Source organism: Chlorocebus sabaeus, chromosome 14 (assembly GCF_047675955.1).
Source record: "Chlorocebus sabaeus isolate Y175 chromosome 14, mChlSab1.0.hap1, whole genome shotgun sequence".
NCBI lineage: Eukaryota > Metazoa > Chordata > Mammalia > Primates > Cercopithecidae > Chlorocebus > Chlorocebus sabaeus.
The window spans coordinates 74,181,619-74,199,153 of NC_132917.1; the positions used below are offsets into that span (position 1 = coordinate 74,181,619).

Genomic DNA, 17,535 nt, shown 5'->3' on the forward strand with positions numbered 1-17,535 from the left:
CTCTTGAAATGAACACTCATCCCAAGTTGGATCTGGGCTTTAAGGAAAGACAGACCATCAAGCTGAGTAATGGGAACATTACAACCAAGGAATGATGTGCTTCAGCCAGGTGCAGCGGCATGCCCCCGTAGTCCCCGCTGAGGGCTGAGGCAGGAGGACCACTTGAGTCCAGGAGTTGGGGACTGTAGTGTGTTATGACTATGCCTGTGAATGGCCACTGTACTCCAGCCTTGGCAACATAGCGAAGCTCTTCTCTAAAAGAGAGAAAGAGATGATGGAGATGAGGAGGAGGAGGAGGAGGAGGAGGAGGAGGAGAGGTTTCTAAGCTCAGGACTGCAAGAGACAGGACTGGAGGTCTCAATTTACTCCCAACCCCACCTGGAGGCAAGTTACTCTTCCCCTCCATCCTCCAAGGATGTTGCCTCACCAGCTGTTCCAATTCTAACCACGGAGGGAGTGATGCAGATATCCTTTTAGGCTGTGATTCTTCTGCTCCTGTCATGACACCAGCACCAGCTGCAGTCTCTGTGAGCAATGACGTGGAGAGACTTTATAACCATTCTGTCCCAAACCTGGCATCAGAGCCAACTGACTCCTGATCTGAATAGTACTGGCAAGACATCAAGGACAGACTTGAAGAACAAAAATGACCTTGAGAAAATGGGGCAGAAAATCACTTCTCTGAGGAAGAAAATGAAGAAGGAGCAGAAGGCGGATCTTATAAAAGAAAGACTGTTTCCTAAAGAATTATGATGTTTGATGTATGGGCTTGGGTATTTTCAGAATCCTTACACTGAGCCAATGGATATTCCTAAAAATCTTGTTATAGAGTTCATCAATGTAATTATGAACTTCCAACACCAATTGGACGATCAGATCAAGTACAAGTTGATGATACTGTCTTCTTAATTTGAAAGGACCCAAGAAAGTTTGCTAGGGTTAAAAGACTTGGTTACTATGGATGAAGAATTGAAATAAGCTAGAAAAGCATCTGACAAAGCCAACTACAATTTTGACACCTTTTGTACTTTCTGAAGCTCCATTATTTTCTGGGACACCATATATAGTAACTAAATATTTCTATAGTAAGGTCCCGATATCTAACCATGTAAATGAAACATGAAGAAATAAAGTTTTCATATTTTCAATTTTAGAATGTTGAGACTTTAACGCCTGCATTTATATTACCATACTTGAATTATTCAGTTTTAATGACCACGTGTAAAGGACCTTGCAAACTGTGCAGTTCCTTCTGACTTTTGACTACCTAAACGATGAAACAACACAATATTTGTGTCGAGTCTTTGTGCCACTGTAAGCTACACTACAGCTGTTTAATACATGCAGTCCAAATGGTACCTCTGATTCACCATAGCTGAGACACAGCTGTGTCATGTAGTCTTTAGTTTCTAGACAATATCAGACAAATTATTAAAGATTGTGAGCTGTTTTATATTTCTCTTAAGTAGATACAGGAAAAGTCTATTTTAATAATGTTTGTATTAAAAGGTAATTTAATATTCTTTTCTTCTGATAGCAAGCGATTTTTTGTAGAAACTAAGTTTCATGTGAAGGTTTCAGTGTTGGAAGGCTTTTTATTTTTATTTTTTGAAACAGAGTCTCATTCTGTCACCCAAGCTGGAGTGCACTGGTGGGATCTCAGTTCACTGCAACCTCCACTGCCTGGGCTCAAGCAATTCTCCCGCCTCAGCCTCTCAAGTATCTGGGACTACAGGCGCATCCCAGCACACCCAGGTAATTTTTGTATTTTTTTTTTTTTTTTTGTAGAGATGGGGTTTCATCATGTTGCCCAGGTTGGTCTTGTCTCAAACTCCTTGACTCAAGTGAGTTGTTTGCCTTGGTCTCCCAAAGTGCTGGGATTACAGGCGTGAGCCATTGTGCCCAGCCTTTGGAAGGCTTTTTAAATTTAAAAGCTTTGAGGTTTATCCATACTATTTGTCAAGTTTTTGGAGAATTTATTTTCACAGATCAGATTAAAGCTTCTAAAAATAAATGCTTTTAGTTGGAATGGTGTTGCTTTAAAAGTTGGTGACAGAACAAGCATTTGGTATTAAACAAGTATTGTTTGATTAACGTATTTGTTAGTACTATTCATTATGAAAATGCATCCTTGTCTAAAACCATATGTGGCTATGGAAACCACTTTTGTAGTTCAGAATATACAGATTTTGTGTGCATTCAGCTATGTTACATGAAATCATCCCTACACTTAGCTTATAAGGATTAAACTTGCATTTAAAGGGATCAATGAATGTTACTGTTTGTGAAATGGAAAGTTTTATGTGCCACTTATAAACATTATCAATAAATCAGTACTTGGGAAAATTCTACTTTCTTAACCTATTGATACCAGGAATAATGTATGAAAAATTAAACAGAAATAAAATGACCTCGGGAGCAGGAATCTTTAGGAGGCTAGAAACCCCTTCCCTTCCCAGAACTACAATTACTAACCAACCTTTTTCTTAGCTTCCCCATTATATTCAAGCTGTTTTATGTCATTCCCCTTTGCAGTCACTTGCTGCGCAGCCAAGAGTGTATGCCATCTCCCACTCACTAACAAGCCAGGAACTAATGGGTCTTACCATACCTGCGGCTGACTATGGGGAAAAGACTCCTAATATTGTAAAATTTTTCTCCACCTTTTAAATTCCGTAACTTATTTCAGTCATCTCATGGTTCTCATGTACCCTTTGTGAAGTCCTATTTAGCAATTTCAGGGGACAAAAAAAACAAAACAAAAAAACCCTTGCTACTTCCCACTCCACTAAGCCAATTCTCTGAAAATGGATAGACTTACCTCCAGTGTTTATAGATCCCAAATTTTGATGGGTATGGAGAAAGATCTCTTATATACCCTTCTTCACCACATCCAGTGCTGAGTGCAGCTCCATCGCCCTCATGTGTTTACATGTCTCTTCCTATGATACAAAGGTTGTGTTGGTAGCACCTCCATTTTTTGGTCAAAAAGTGCAACATCTTCAGCCAGTGGGTGTGGTTTAGATGATAGGAGTTCAAGGGGATGTTCTAAGTTATATTCTAGAAGTGTTTATTTTCTCCATCCAGCTGCTGCAACTGATGGAAGGCTTTGCTTTGTATTTGCCCCATTATTTAATCTAAAATTAAAAAGTTTAGAATTTAACCTGATTTGTGGAGCAGAGAGGTTGCAAGCACTTAACTCTCACTCAGTACCCATGTTGCCTTGCTACTTGGGTATCTGTCTGGCCCCCTTTCACAGACAGTTTTTTTCAATCCATTAGCACCTCAGTAAAAATCTGCTACATCTTTCATCATTTGTAATGATGGAGAGTCACAGCTTCAGCCATTTGACAGGTTTCTCAAGGTGAAGGCTTTGATATCCATCACCTAGAGCAGTGGTCTCCAACCTTTTTGGCACCAGGGACCGATCATGGAAGACAATTTTTCCATGGAATGGGGAGGAGGGGAAGGATGGTTTTGAGATGAAACTGTTCTACCTCAGACCACCAGGTATTAGTCAGATCCTCATAAGGAGCCCACAAGATCCCTTGCATGTGCAGTTCACAATAGGGTTCACACTCCTACAAGAATCTAATGCCGCTGCTGATCTGACATGAGGCAGAGCTCAGGCGGTAATGCTCCCTTGCCCGTTGTTCACCTCCTGCTGTGCGGCCAGGTTCCTAACAGGCCATGGACCCAGTACCAGTCCACAGCCCAGGGACTGGGGACCCCTGACCTGGAGTACCTCAAAGCAAGTGACCCTCTCACTACTTTCCCTCTGCCCTGTTTTTTCTTATACACTGCTTGAAGAGAGCTCCCTTTTCTAGGTCAATGGGCATTACCTATTTGGTAATTGATAAGGGCAATTTGAGGAAAAAATAAGATACAACTTCTCTCCTTAGCACCTGTTTGGATGCTTACACTCTGAATGAAGGAAATAGGTTTTTTTTGTTGCTGTTTTTTTTTGTTTGTTTGTTTGTTTTTGAGACGGAGTCTTGCTCTGCAACCCAGGCTGGAGTGCAGTGGTACGATCTCGGCTCACTGCAACCTCCACCCTCTGGGTTGAAGTGATTCTCCTGCCTCAGCCTCCTGAGTAACTGGGACTACAGGTGTGCAACACCGTGCCTGGCTAATTTTTGTATTTTTAGTAGAGATGGGGTTTCACCATGTTGGTCAGGCTGGTCTTAAACTCCTGGCCTTGTGATCCACCCACCTCGGCCTTCCAAAGGGTTGGGATTACAGGCATGAGCCACCACACCCGGCCAGGAAATTCTATTTAGTTTCAAAATATATTCTCTCTCCTTGACTTATATCTTTTCATGTTTTCCTAATTTTGAGTCCATTTTTTTTTTTCCATTGCACTCCCATTCTAGACAGCTCTATTCTCGCACAGCCATGGCAGGACATCTTTAAATTTAAACAGAAATACTAAAAGGAAAATCTCTATAATCCCAGTGACTAAGTACTGGGAGCCTGTGTTCTCAATCTTCCTCCATATTGTGTTATTTGTATTATCAAGGTGATAATGTTATGTATTTGAATTGCTGACACAGTGAAAATGAAGCTTAAGAAGAATGTATATAAAGCAAACACTATATTAGTATAATAATGAGAAAATAAGGGGAAGCAGACTCAAAAGACATCTATTTGTAGTGTATTGTCTTTGTCTTAAATCTCATTCAAATAAACATACTGTAAAACAAAACAAAATGTTTATAAGACAACCAAGATAACTTGAATGCTGGATAGTTGATGAATTAACTTTTCAGGTGTGATAACGGTATTGTAGTTTTCTTTTTTGAAGAGCTGTATCTTTCAGGGATACTAAGATACTTTTCGATGAAATAATAAGGTGATGTCTGAGATTTGCTTCACAACATTCTGGGAGTAGATGGGAAAGGGGATATAGACAAAACAAGATGAACCATGAAATGAACATATATTGTACATCTAAGTCATTACACTCTCCTCTCATTTGTATGTTAAAATTTTCCATAATAAAAAGTAACAAAACACAGGGTGAGAGACATCTATTTACTCTGGCACCCATTATTTGAGCAAGAAGAGTCCAATTCCCACATCCAAACTCCCCAGCCTTTGGAAAAGGAATGTAGGCCAAACGCCCCAGGCTGCCCCTCTGAGGACCTCTGTCCCTGGGAGTAGCAATACCTGTTTTGGGTGGCACAGATAATAGAGATGGAGGGAGGCTAGGTGAATGGTCATGCTACCCATACACATAGAAGAGCTGGCTACATGAAATAATAACCACAGAGAAGCAGGAGGGACCACTCACCCTCAGACTTAAGTGTTTTCCAGGTGCCCTGGGCCTACTTGACAGGGGCCAAGGTCACCTGTGCTGTAAAACTTCCACAGTACCGAGGCTATAGAACATACCTGTTCCTAATTCACTTTTTGCCTCATGGCTGTGTAGGGTAGACTCAGCTCTGGGGCCTTGTACATTCCCTAGGATTACCCAGCAGCAGATTTGGGTCTTTGCATTGCCCCACCCCTGCTCCCCACTGAGGTAGAGCACTGAAAATGTGAACTAAGCAGGTGAATTCAAATTGTGGGAGTGGAGTGAGGGAGGTGCCACCATGTTTAGACTCTCTCTCTCAGCCTTGGCCTGCTAAAACGAGGAGGAAACAGTGCCTGGACGATAGAAAATAAGACAGTAGCCACCCACAGAAACAAGCTGAAAGCTGGGGCACAAAGGGCTACCTATCCTTCTTTTCCTTTTTTTTTTTTTGAGGCAGAGTCTCACTCAGTCGCCAGACTGGAGCGCAGTGGCGCGATCTCGGCTCACTGCAACCTCCGCCTCCTGGGGTTCAAGTGATTCTCCTGCCTCAGCCTCCCAAGTAGCTGGGACTATAGGCATGTGCCACAACGCCCAGCTAATTTTTGTATTTTTAGTAGAGACGCAGTTTCACCATGTTGGCCAGGATGGTCTTGATCTCTTGACCTTGTGATCCGCCCACCTCGGCCTCCCAAAGTGCTAGGATTACAGGCGTGAGCCACCGCACCTGGCCATGACTACCTATCCTTTGGGGCTCAAAAGATGGTTATGTGTGTCACAAGTGTACGTCTTGGGAATGTGACTGCTTCTATTTTGTTTCCTTTTCATTTGTTTAGTATCGGCCTCTCCCAGGTATCCTTTTTTAAGCATCTGTATCAAGCATGTTATGTCATTTAATTTTCTCCCTGAAGATTACCTAAGATTATCACCTGAGGAAGGTGCTATTGGCCTATTACAAATAGAGAAACTGAAGTTGAAAGGTTAAGCACCTTCCCCACATTCAGACAGCTCAATAGTGGAAGAGATGGAATATAAGCCCTATTCTTATTTCACAAAGCTGCCTCCATGCTGGGGTAGGTAACATTAACCCTAGGAAACTTCCCAAAACCCACCAAAAGAGAGAAGCTCCCAGGGAACAGAGTTGAGAATGTTCATATCCTGTCCCTGCCAACTGCCAGCCAGTCTGCTTGGTTCTGTCACACTGGCATTTCTGGCTTTGGATGAATCAAAAGTGGCTGTTACTATGCTATGCTCCATCCTTGGTACACAGAGCACCTCGCCAGGCCTCTCTGCTACCATCACATCCGAGTTTCCAGAAATCATTCCCTGGTTATCTGCCTGGCTATCCATTCCCACAATCCCCATGAATGGATGCCACCCAGGGCACACAGTGAGCATGAGCTGCTGTCTCCCCTTTCTAGCCACCACAACCCAGTTTGTTTCCTCTATTCCATGGAGACTGCTCTGGCCAGCTCATCAGGCATCTCTGAATCACAATGGCCACTTCCCAGAACTTGATTGCCCTCTGAGTTTCTCAATCTCTCTCCTCCTTTGGCTCTGTGACAATGCTTTCTACCGGGGCCCTCTGCTTGCAGTGGATGCCCCTTCAGGCTGCAGGCTCTTTAACTCTCAGGGCTTCCCAGGGCTCTATCTTCCCTTCCCTCTGTATACTTTCTTGAGGTAACTTGCTGCTTCAGATTCTCTCAGCCTCACCTGACTCCCAGGTCTCCAGCTGCTTGCTGTGTGCTGACCAACTCCCACAGGCCGGTGACCACATTCTGTTCCCCTTGCCATTGCAGGACTTAGATTAAATGCCATGCCACAAGGCATGGGATCTGGCTTTCCCAGTGGCCAAGAAATATCATCCCAGCAAGAAAGTGGGGAGCTAACACTGGCTCCATGGCAAACTTTGGGCAGTAAAGCAGGGGCAGGAAGCAGAGCAGGTGAATTTCCCCTCCACCCCTCCATCAATCCAAATACAATGTTCCAGCCAGTCATGGTGTTTCTGTGTAGCCTATCCAGAGACATCCAACATGGGAAAGTGACCAGCTGTCTTTGTGAGGCAGGAGCCAACTCACTAACACTAACCTTTGATTTTCTTTTCCTCCTTTCCCTCACTCTCACTGCTCTGAGACTTCACCCTCCAATAAAGTGCTAACACTAGCTTTGCCTAAGATTCGGTTTTCTAAGTAATTTGAATACAGACAGTAACCTCACCCAAACCATGCCTTTGACCACCATTGACACGTTCCCAACTCACTCCCCAGACTTTATCTTCAATCTGGACATTTCTGCTGAGCTCCAGACCCAGCAGGTTCCAACTGCCAAATGGACATCTCTGCTTGTACATTCTCACAGGCACCTCAAACTCACGTCCAAAATAAAACTCATCTTCTGGCCAGGCACAGTGGCTCATGCCTATAATCCCAGCACTTTGGGAGGCCGAGGTGGGTGGATCCCTTGAGGTGAGGAGTTCGAGACCAGCCTGGCCAACATGGTGAAACCCTCTCTCTACTAAAAATACAAACATTAGCTGGGCATGGTGGCAGATGTCTATAATCCCAACTACTCAGGAGACTGAGGCAGAAGAATCCCTTGAACCCGGGAGGTGGAGATTGCAGTGAGCCAAGATCGTGCCACTGCACTCCAGCCTGGGCAACAGAGTAAGACTCTGTCCCAAAAACAAAACAAAAACAAAAACAAAAACAAAACACCTCATCTTCCTCCTCCTCAAATACGTGCCCTTTACTTGTATTTGGTGGGATGCAGAGATGGAAGACACCCTAAAGGAACTCCTGTCTAAAGCGGGAGAGGAGTTAACTACACTTAAAATAGAAATAGATGCTTACTGGCATAAAGTAGCGTAGTAGGAGCACGTACTGGAGAAGAGAAGCAAGCCTACTGTGTGCCAGCACAGTGCTTGATGCTTGCACGCACTATCTCATTTCACCTTCATAACAACCCTGTAAGATATAATTTTTCCATTCTGCAGGTAAGAAAACAGATCAGAGATTAGAAACCTTGCCAAAGTCACAAAGCAACTAAATCCAAGCACATCTGAAAAAAAGGTCTATTATCTTTTGCTGCCTCCAGAAGAGCAGCACCTAACAGGTCACAGGGATTGGAGATTTACTGAGGTGGCAATGCCAGAGCTATCTTAATAAATTGACAAGATGTCAGCTGAGGAATGGGGATGGGGCGGGGGCAGGAAGGTACAGTGGAGGGAAGGAGGTAGATGGCATTCTGGGTGGTGGGAAGAGGCCTGAGAGACCACAGGGTGGCAAGGAAACTGCAGGAGTTCACTAAAGCTGAACCACCTGGCATGGGGGGAGAGGCTGGAGAGGTGGACAGGACCCAAATCATTGATGGTCTCATGGCCCATTCTAGTGAATTTAAATTTTAAAATCTAGACACATAAAGGAACCATTTCGGATCTTATGTAAATTTTAAATCTAGTTGAAGAAATCATTTCAGGATTTAAACTGGGTAGTGACATTTAAACTGGCCCAGTATGCATTTTGGAAAGGTCCCTCATATCAATGTGTAGAACTGGTTGAAGAGAGGCAATGGAGGTAGGGTAACCAGTTTAAAAACTGCTGAAGTGCCCAGGGCAAGAAGTTATTTATAGACAAACCTCGTGGATGTAAAAAAGTGGACAAATTTGAGAGATAGTAATGAAGGACAAACTGAACAGAACTGGATAACTAAATTAGCTAAGGAGATCAAAAAAGGAGTCAAGGATATCCAGGTTTGTGGCTTGTCACATGTAGGACACAGAAGAGATGATTTCAGTTTTGGACACGCTGACTCTTAAGATACCTGTGGGGCACTCACAAGGAGATAGCCAACAAATAATTGGGTGAATGAATTCGGCATTCAAGAGAGCAGTAGTTTAAGTAGTGAGAAACTGCCACCAAGGGAAAAGGATGGAACAAAAAGCCCTGTTCTCCTTTCAAAGTGCCACCAGAAGTTGCTTGGCCTCAGTGTCTTAACCACACCAATCAGAAGGTAGGTCAGCAGCTTGGGTAGAATCCAAACCCAAGGAAAGGACAGTGTGGTCTTTGATTTCCTTAGCTCTAGCAGAGCCCAATTTGGAGACGTGAGGTGAAGACTCTCTGGTTTAAGACACAATAACCCTTCTCAACCAGTTCTGTGAGAATTAATCTCTTATTATGTAATGCAATATATCCTATACATCTAAAATGATACTGGTTGTGTACCATCATTGAGAATATTGAGGAAAGGTGATCAAATCACTTTCTCTCAGAATCCCAGGTGAGAAGAGCCAAGGTACAGAGCAGGCATTCAAATACCATAACCCGCTGACCTCGCAGACAGTATACTCGTTGAGAACACAGCCCCTGGACGCCCACCTTGGAGCAACCGTCCTCCTGTTTGCCCTTCCCTTCGAGACAGAAAGCACACAAGCAAAGGGTCTGGCCTAATTCAGGTCTGGCACTCTGCAGGGCCAAGGGTCTCTTTCTGCATCTAGATCAGAGCCTTTTGGGAGTCTGGACTGGACTTCTCTCCCCAAGTGGGGAAAAAAGAGAGTATAAAGGAGCTAGCCAACTAATCTAAACTGGGGCTAATATCTACAATGCTGGGGTGCTGTTTACCAGCCTAATGAGTCCCAACTCTGGAAGTGTTTTCAGCAGGTCTGAGTCAAGAACCAGAAATCTCTTACATTTTAAAAGAAACTCCCCAGGTGATTCTAATTTGTAGTGGGTTTGGGAGTAACTTTTGTACCTTCTATCCTTTACTAGTCTGCCACTTTAGTTTCCCCTTATTTAGTAAATGTTTCCTCTGAGAGGCCCCAGGTCTTACGGGAAGACTCTGGCCAGTGCATCAGAAAATTGGCTGGGGTGGTGATCATATCATTACTCTGGCTCCAAAAACTGGAATAAAGAGCAGTGGAAGCTACAGGAAGCAGAGGCAGAGTTGGCAAAGGCTACACCCTCCCAGCCCTCCTAACTCCGTAAATGAACTTAGGTACCTAGTCCTAAGTCTAGCCCTTTCCTCCTTGCTTAGAGTAACTTACTGCACATGAATTTTAGAAACAGCATTCTGCTGGTCACTACAAAGAGGAGCCCTCAAATTTGATACAGCCAAAGCTTCCTCAGCATCACTTCTCCTCCCTTCCTGCTCTGAGCTGAATGGCCCAAGTCCCATTCTCAACACCACACAGGAACCACTGAAGCAGAAGTTGCTTTAATCAAGGGGTGAAGTCCTCAATCAAGAGGACCTCACTCAACCTTTGGTGGTGGGGTCTCAGCCTACCCCCCACATGCCCTGAGGCCCCTCAGGAAGGAGGGAGCAATTGAACAGCAAATTATGGCAGAGGCCAGGGAATGGGAGTGGGGGAACCCAGGTCAAGGTGAAGGGGCAGGATGTTGAAAGGGTGGGAGTGAAGCTGAATGGGGCAGGAAGAGCTTAACCCACATGTTTCTACCTGGGGGCTGGCTGAGGTGGCTGTGCATCGGGCAGAGCGGCACCAGAGGGCTGAGGGTCGAAGGGGACAGCAGGGGAAAGGAGTGCTTAGGAGATGAGGCGACTGTGAAGCTGGTGCAGCTGCTCCTGGGTCAGCACCAGCCGGTGTCGCTGTCCAAGACCAGCCGCACAGGAGAAGGTCACTTTGCCCATGTAGACTGTGTCATCCTGCTGCTCCTCCTTGGCCTGGTGGTTGATGAGGAGAAAAAGACTCCAGGTCAGGGGCTCACTTGAGCTGTAGGCCACTGAAGGGGTCCCTGAGCACTGAGACCAAGGCAGCTCCTAGGTGGCTGGGGCTTCTGAGATCCTGGGCTTTGGTGACCACATTTTTCAAATTAGAATAGGGATACATAATCTGACAAGGGAGTTTTGAGCCTCTCCTGGTGTCAAAAGTCACAAAGTGTTTAGGTGCTAAAATATTGGAATTTCAAAGCATCATAAGCACTTCTGAGTTACTTGTAAGTAAGATTTGGCCAGATAACCCACGGTATGCAGTTGTTAGACCTGAGACTCCAAAGGCCTCTTCCAATTCTGGAGGAGAGGGGGGCCCACCTGAGCTTCTCCACATTGTCCCGTCCTCCACCCCATCTCCCCCTCACCCTGAGGAAGGCTGATGAAGGGAAGGTGGCAAAGTCAGTGGGTACTGTGGCTCCAGGGCGCTGAGATACTGTCTCCTTGAGGACCTCATCCTAGGGAAGGGGAGAGAAAGACAAGGGTTCATTTAGGGGACCCCCACAGGCTAGCACAAGACCGCCTGGTTTCACAGAGACACTAATACCAAGGGGGCAGGAACTTAGTCCTCTGTATAACCATACTTTTGCTCTCATCTCCAACCCCATCCCCCCTCCCCAACACTCCTCCTTACTTTACAAGTCTTCATCCTGTAAGGTCCAACTCACATACTACCGCCCTTGGGAAGCCACGCCCAACCATTCTACCCCACAATGATCTCAGCTCTCATGGAATCTAAAGCCTGAACCAGTCACGCTAAAGATTATCCTAGCTAATCCATTTTGTTATGAGAATCTGTCTTCTGTTTGCACTGAGACAGTGAGCTTCCAAGGCAAGAACCCTGCCTTCCCTTCCACCTCCTCCCCAATTGCTGTCTAGCATAGGGCCAGGCTCAGAGGAACTCCAGAAGTGCCTGGCTCCACTGTGAAGTGAGCTCTGCAGGGCAAAGTCTGAGCTGACCTTGAGCTTCTCAATGGTGTCACTCAGGGACTTAAGCTGAGCCACTTGCTCCATAAGTTGGGCTGATGGACTCTTGGTAGCTGTGGGGAGAGAAAGCTGGTGAGGCCCACCAAGGCGCAGGCAGGCAGTTGTACTGGATTAAGGGTTAGGGGTGCAGGTATGAGATTCTCTAACAGAACAAGTACTTGAGAGAGAGTGGGTGAATCAAGAAAACTGAACAGTGAAGCCAAAGAACACTGCTGGGAAGAGCTTCTGTGGTAGGGGCACCACCTGAGCAGGGCCTAAATCCCTGGGCCAAGTAGAGGGGGTGGTTTTATTCATCTTGGGGGTTGGCAAGTACATACCAGGGCTAGTGCGAGTGATGTCTACAACATGTGTGTGTGTGCTCAACTGATTCAACGTCTCCAGCAGCTGGCTGGTCTTACGATACAGCGCTCCAGCTGGCAACTCACTGCCAGGGCCCTCATGGGATAGCTTTGCAACATGCAGAGGGGGCAGGGATGCCAAGGATGCCTTCATCTGGGCTCCCTGTGGATGAAAAAAGAAGGGTAGTGGTAAGAGGTGCTAGGAGGCCCCTGCCATCTATCATCAATGGGGCGAATATGCTCCATCCCCCATCCCAGTCCTCCCCGTGGCTCCCTCACCTTGAGGATGTTATTCTCATGCTGGAGCTGGGAGATGTGCAGCCTCATGGCAGAGATCTGCTGAAGCAGCAGTGGTGAGTCCTTCACCAGCCCTGGGCCTGGCACAGACCCTGGAGCCTGTCCAGGGACAGCTCCTGTGGGGACCATAACAAATGTCATCAGCCCCAAGTGGAGAGGGTTGAACACTGGGCTCCGTTCCTGCTCTTCCCTGCTTTCCGCATCCCCCCATCACCCACCTCCAGTCCTGCCTCTCCCCTCACCCTGCTCCCTTAGCTCCATTTCCCACCAGCCCTGGTAACCCCCAGCCTGAGTGGGTCTCTACCTCGCTGTTGTTCTTCTGTGCTCGGGATAGCCCATGGGGGAGCAGGAAAAGAGGAGAGAGAAGTTAGGTGATTTGCAGGTTAGGGGGACACACCAGAGGATCCTGGACACAACCTGCAGGAAAACCCTTTTCCTAATCATCATACTTTCTCTAACAAGACCCTCTGCCACCTATCTTTGTGGACAAGCAGATTTGCGTGAAAGAAAGACACCAAACAGGAGTGAGGCCATAAGACAGGGTACGTGTGAAGAACAGTGGCAAAGGGAGTGTGCACTGCACAAAGCACTTGGAACACGAGGCTGTTCCTGCCTCCCTGCCTCAGACGCCATCTCCAAGAAGGGCATGGAGAACGCTCCAGAGACCCCAATATGTCTGCACCCTTAGTGCTCACCAGCAGCAAAGCTTAAGTTGGGGAAGCAAACACACTCCCTTGCTCCTCAGGATTCTCCACTGCTCTGAGGAAAACACCTTCTTTTTTGGTGGGAAGTTTCATAAATTCAGAACCACGTTTGTTTAAAGAGTGCTAATGTTTGTTTCAAGAGTGCTAAAAACAACACAAAGTAGTAACTCTGGAAACTCTCTCCAAAGAACACAGAGCTGCCTGTACCACAACAGCCTAAAGTCAAGAAGGTACTTGGTCACCTCGCAAGATCAAGGGGTGTCAGTGACAGAGTCTTTGTCGAAGACTGTATGTAGATAAGGTCAGCTGACAAGACACGGGAGCAGCTGGGAAAGTCTGGAGGCCCTAAGGGTTTAATTCCAGGGCAAAGAGCCTGTCTTCTGGAGGGTAAGTGGGAAACTGGAGAGCAAACAAAAACTATAGGGCAGAGGAGAACAAAGACAGCAGCAGCCACCTCCTGAGCCAGGAAACTGGGGAGGCTGAAACTGGTAACCAGAAAAACTCTAGGTGAGGAGCCCTGATTATACTGAGTAACTAGGCAAAGGTCAAAACACAAGCCCCAAGTGAAACTGGGATAATTCAGCAGTGGAAGATATGGCCACATCATAGAATGAAGCCCCATGAACTCAGTGAGAAAACACAGCGCCCAAGCAGAGAAGCAATCAAGAGCAGGTATTAGGCAGGGCCGGATGCCCCAGGAGAGTCAGCCCAGCCTGCTGATGGCTGACAGCCCTCTGGGATATAGGGCTGAGCAGAAAGGTCAGATTACAGAGCCAGAAAGGACACCTACTAGAGACCAACTGTCATGATTATTCTGAGCCTCATTAACAATTTAGTAAAGCCCTCCTTTGCCCAGAGAACTCAGCACATATCTTCAGGGAAAGGGAAAACTTGGTGAAAACTGGCACAGAGTGAAACTGCGCAAGCATATTCCTGGCTGAATATCCTGGGGCTAAAGGAGGGCGGGGGCAGAGGTCAAACTGAGGCCAAGGACAGGAGAGAGGACAATCTCCTCTGTGCTACTGCTGCCTATTCCACCGTACTCACCACCAGCAATGCCAGAGACCAGAGTAGCAATGCCTGAAGGAGGAGGGCTCCGGAGCCCCTCAATTGTGCGCTTAGACTGGCTGTTCAGCCGTTGCTTTAGTTCTGTCTTCTCTGCCTCCAGCTGGTCGATGTCAGCCTGGAGTGCATCCATTGTCTCCTCAAAATCTCTGTGAAAGAGAATCTGGGCTTTGGCAGTGTCCCTTCTCCAAAGCACCCCTTGACTATTCAGTCCTGAGAGGTCCTTGGAATAGCCATGCTAGTGAGCAGCCAGGGCAGAGCAGCACAGGCTGAGGCTAGGGTGATGCAATGGGGTTGGCAGTGGGTAAAGAAAATGGGGAGTCTCACTATAAGAGAACCTGAGTAGGGGTATGGGTTAGGAGGCAGAGAGCTCCAGCAGTAGGGAGGATTAGAGGAAGCAAGGCCCCAGGGAAAGTGCCTGACTTCTCCTTCTTCCGCAGCAGTGCCTGGGTCTCCTCCAGCCGAGTCTGGACTTTCTCGATACGCTCATCTGCATCCTTGGCAGCACTGTCCAACTTCTTCTCCAGGAGGCTCAGCCGCACATTGGCCTCACTTAGCTCCTCTCCCTGGACAAGGACAGAACTTCTAGATCCCTAACATCCTCCCCACAGTCCCTGGAAACTGGGGGCTAGACCATGAGATAGGAGGCTCCCTGAGGGTTCACTAGAGCTCCCATTGATTGCAGGCCCCACTTCTCCCCTTAACTCCCAAGCTGTTTTAGTCCCGGATCCCCAACATTCACTGCTTGCCAGGGTCCTACCAACTTCCTGGCCCTCAGATCCTGAGCCTACACTACCCTCACCTTAATCTTGAGTGACTTCTTCAACTCCTTAATCACTGTCTCTCGATCTTCAAGCTTCAAACCCAGTCCTTCAGCATCTGTGATCTCTGCACGAAGGGCGGCAGCCCGCAACTCAACTGGTGGAGGCTAAGGAATGGTCGGTGGCGGGTGAGAAAGTGAGGGTGGAGAGAAGAGATCATCAACGTGCTCCTTTCAGAGAGATCCAGTTACAGGGAAACCCTGCCTTCTAGGCAGGATGGTGCTCTCCAGATGTCTTCCTCCTGTCTCCCTGTCCTCCCACAACTAGCAGTAGCTCTGCAAGTCTTACTCCTACAGGCCTCTGCAACTTCTCCAAGGAAATCTCCACCCACCTTGCTGGGGGGCCGCTCTGCATCATACTCCCCCTCCTGCATGGCTGTGGCCAGCTTGTTCATAGTACTGATGAGGATGTTGCATGACTGGCGCAGACACTCATAGGGGCTGCTGGAAGGGGTCCCATAGATCTGTAGGAACCAAGGGCAGAAGTGAAAGCCCCACACTGGTCACTGACTCTCCCTACACCTTCTGCCCAGCCATTCAGGCCCACCTGCTCGCTTGCTTTGAAAGCCAGTTCCTCCAGGGCAGCCACAGGTAGCCCCTCATTCTCCGCCAGTGGGGCAATGAGCTGGGCAGCAGCAGCTGCCACCTCCTGCAGCACAGCCACGACCCACGTCAAGTGTTTCCTGCAGTCTAGGAGCGTGTCAGATACCTGTGTGACGGGCCAGAGTCAGGAGTCAACCCTGCGTTCAGTACCACAGTTTCCAGCTACCCCAAAACCATTTTTGTCCCCTAACCAGATCCAGATCTTTAAGTGCTGTGCCCCTCCTGTTTCTACTCAGTTTCCTTCCTTCCCCAGTTGCAGCCCTAAACCTGTGGTCCAAAGGCCAGTGCAGCTGGAATCCCAGGAGCATCTGTCCCTGGCATTCGCCTTCGGATCTTCTTGCAGAACTGGCGGATGTCACTGCACGAAGTTTCCAGATCCCGGAGCAGAAGGGCAATATCTGTAGCCTCCTGCCCACCCTACTCAGGAAAAAGAAAATAGATGGAGAACCAAGTTAGCATTAAGGCTGGGAGTAAGGAAGTGAGGACTAAGAAAGAAGAGGAGCTCACAGAGATCTAGAAATGCTCTCACCTGCAAGAAGGCACGCAGCCGTCCTACCTCCACACTCATGCAGTCCAGAGCACTTTGCGTGAACTGTAAGGACAGATGCATGCAATCATCAGCCCCCAGCAGGAGCCCTGTTGCCTTATCGACATCTCTAAGAAGTCCTCATCCTCTGCTGACCCCCATACATAAGTAGTCCTCTAGTTTCCCTGATATGGCTTTGGTAACTCTGCCCTAGTCTTATGTGATACTTCTTGGGCGCCTGATCTCTTGACCTGACGCCCTCCATTGCTGATCTCCACGGGGGCTCAATCACTGGCCCAGACACTTCACCTTAATGTGGTCAGCCAGCTGCATAGTACAGTCCTCAGGCTGTTCGGCAAGGTGGATGCTGTACAGATGCTGAAGAGAGATAACAAAAGAAACAGACAACTTTTAGGCCCTGGAGGGGGTGGGGAGTTCTTCCCAAACTGTAGTTTGAGCCCTGGTCATCTTGGGTCTCTGGAGGTACAAGAGAATCCAAAGCCCTCAAGCAGCTGCATCACATGGAGAGATCATCTAAGAGCCAACCAGGCCTCAAGCAGCGAGCATGGGACATACAACCTTGATAATATTAGTAAGAGCCCTCATCAAGTGAAAGCTTCCCTGCCTCCTGCCCCAAGCCCGAATTCTCGCCCCACACCTGATAGTACTTGATGGCCTTGGTGAGAGGCTCCACATTGACAGTCTCATCCAGCTGATCCTTGTGCAGCAGTTCAATGAGGAAATCCAATGAACGCTCATGGGCACTCATCTCAGGGTAGAGGCTGCCCACTTTCTTATACACATCCACACTGCACTGAGAGAGGGCACTAGAGACCAGAGAAGAGCGCTGTGAGGCTAGAGTCTGACAGGCAATCTCAGTTCTGGCCAATTCTGGACCCCTGACCCTGGGGTGAGGGAGTGAGGAGTCACTTACTGCTCATAGCGGTGTAGTGTGGCCTGCAGTAGGCTCAGCGAGTACACCAGTCCAGCAGCAAAGCTGAGTTGTTCCCCAGCAGCTCCTCGCAGCCCAGGCCGCTCTGAACAGTTCTCACTTAGTTCAAACTTCTCCTGGGCCTGCTTCCGGATCAGCTCTGCCTGTGGGAAAAAACACCAGGAACCTGGGCCTCAGAGCAGAGGATGGAGAACACAGACTCAGGAATACAGTACTCAGAACTTAACTATGT

The 17,535-nt window shown here is 47.5% G+C and overlaps 2 protein-coding genes across 11 annotated transcripts in view; both read right to left on the reverse strand.

The window, feature by feature from the left end:
• The window catches only part of SLC4A5 (solute carrier family 4 member 5), a 143,093-nt gene extending 132,717 nt beyond the window's left edge, over positions 1–10,376 (reverse strand). For both annotated transcript variants that reach the window (XM_073023088.1, XM_073023087.1), the window contains exons 1-2: positions 8,143–10,376; positions 2,822–2,942 (exon numbers count right to left, since the gene is read on the reverse strand). The gene's annotated coding sequence lies outside the window, so the exon portion shown is untranslated. The remainder of the gene's footprint in view (positions 1–2,821; positions 2,943–8,142) is intronic.
• A 109-nt stretch (positions 10,377–10,485) lies between these two features.
• Positions 10,486–17,535, reverse strand: part of DCTN1 (dynactin subunit 1) — a 31,121-nt gene continuing 24,071 nt past the window's right edge. For 5 of the 9 annotated variants that reach the window (XM_007970171.3, XM_007970174.3, XM_007970176.3 and 2 more), the window contains 16 exons: positions 17,286–17,446; positions 17,010–17,178; positions 16,661–16,729; positions 16,355–16,417; positions 16,093–16,242; positions 15,770–15,931; positions 15,555–15,686; positions 15,205–15,330; positions 14,826–14,968; positions 14,385–14,551; positions 12,938–12,952; positions 12,616–12,749; positions 12,316–12,499; positions 11,972–12,051; positions 11,380–11,469; positions 10,486–10,966 (listed from right to left, as the gene is read on the reverse strand). In XM_007970171.3, coding sequence (XP_007968362.3) covers positions 10,829–10,966; positions 11,380–11,469; positions 11,972–12,051; positions 12,316–12,499; positions 12,616–12,749; positions 12,938–12,952; positions 14,385–14,551; positions 14,826–14,968; positions 15,205–15,330; positions 15,555–15,686; positions 15,770–15,931; positions 16,093–16,242; positions 16,355–16,417; positions 16,661–16,729; positions 17,010–17,178; positions 17,286–17,446 — 1,983 coding nt within the window. In that variant the 3' untranslated portion in view covers positions 10,486–10,828. The remainder of the gene's footprint in view (positions 10,967–11,379; positions 11,470–11,971; positions 12,052–12,315; positions 12,500–12,615; positions 12,750–12,937; positions 12,953–14,384; positions 14,552–14,825; positions 14,969–15,204; positions 15,331–15,554; positions 15,687–15,769; positions 15,932–16,092; positions 16,243–16,354; positions 16,418–16,660; positions 16,730–17,009; positions 17,179–17,285; positions 17,447–17,535) is intronic. The other 4 variants (XM_007970172.3, XM_007970178.3, XM_007970180.3 and 1 more) reach the window with 1 other exon arrangement.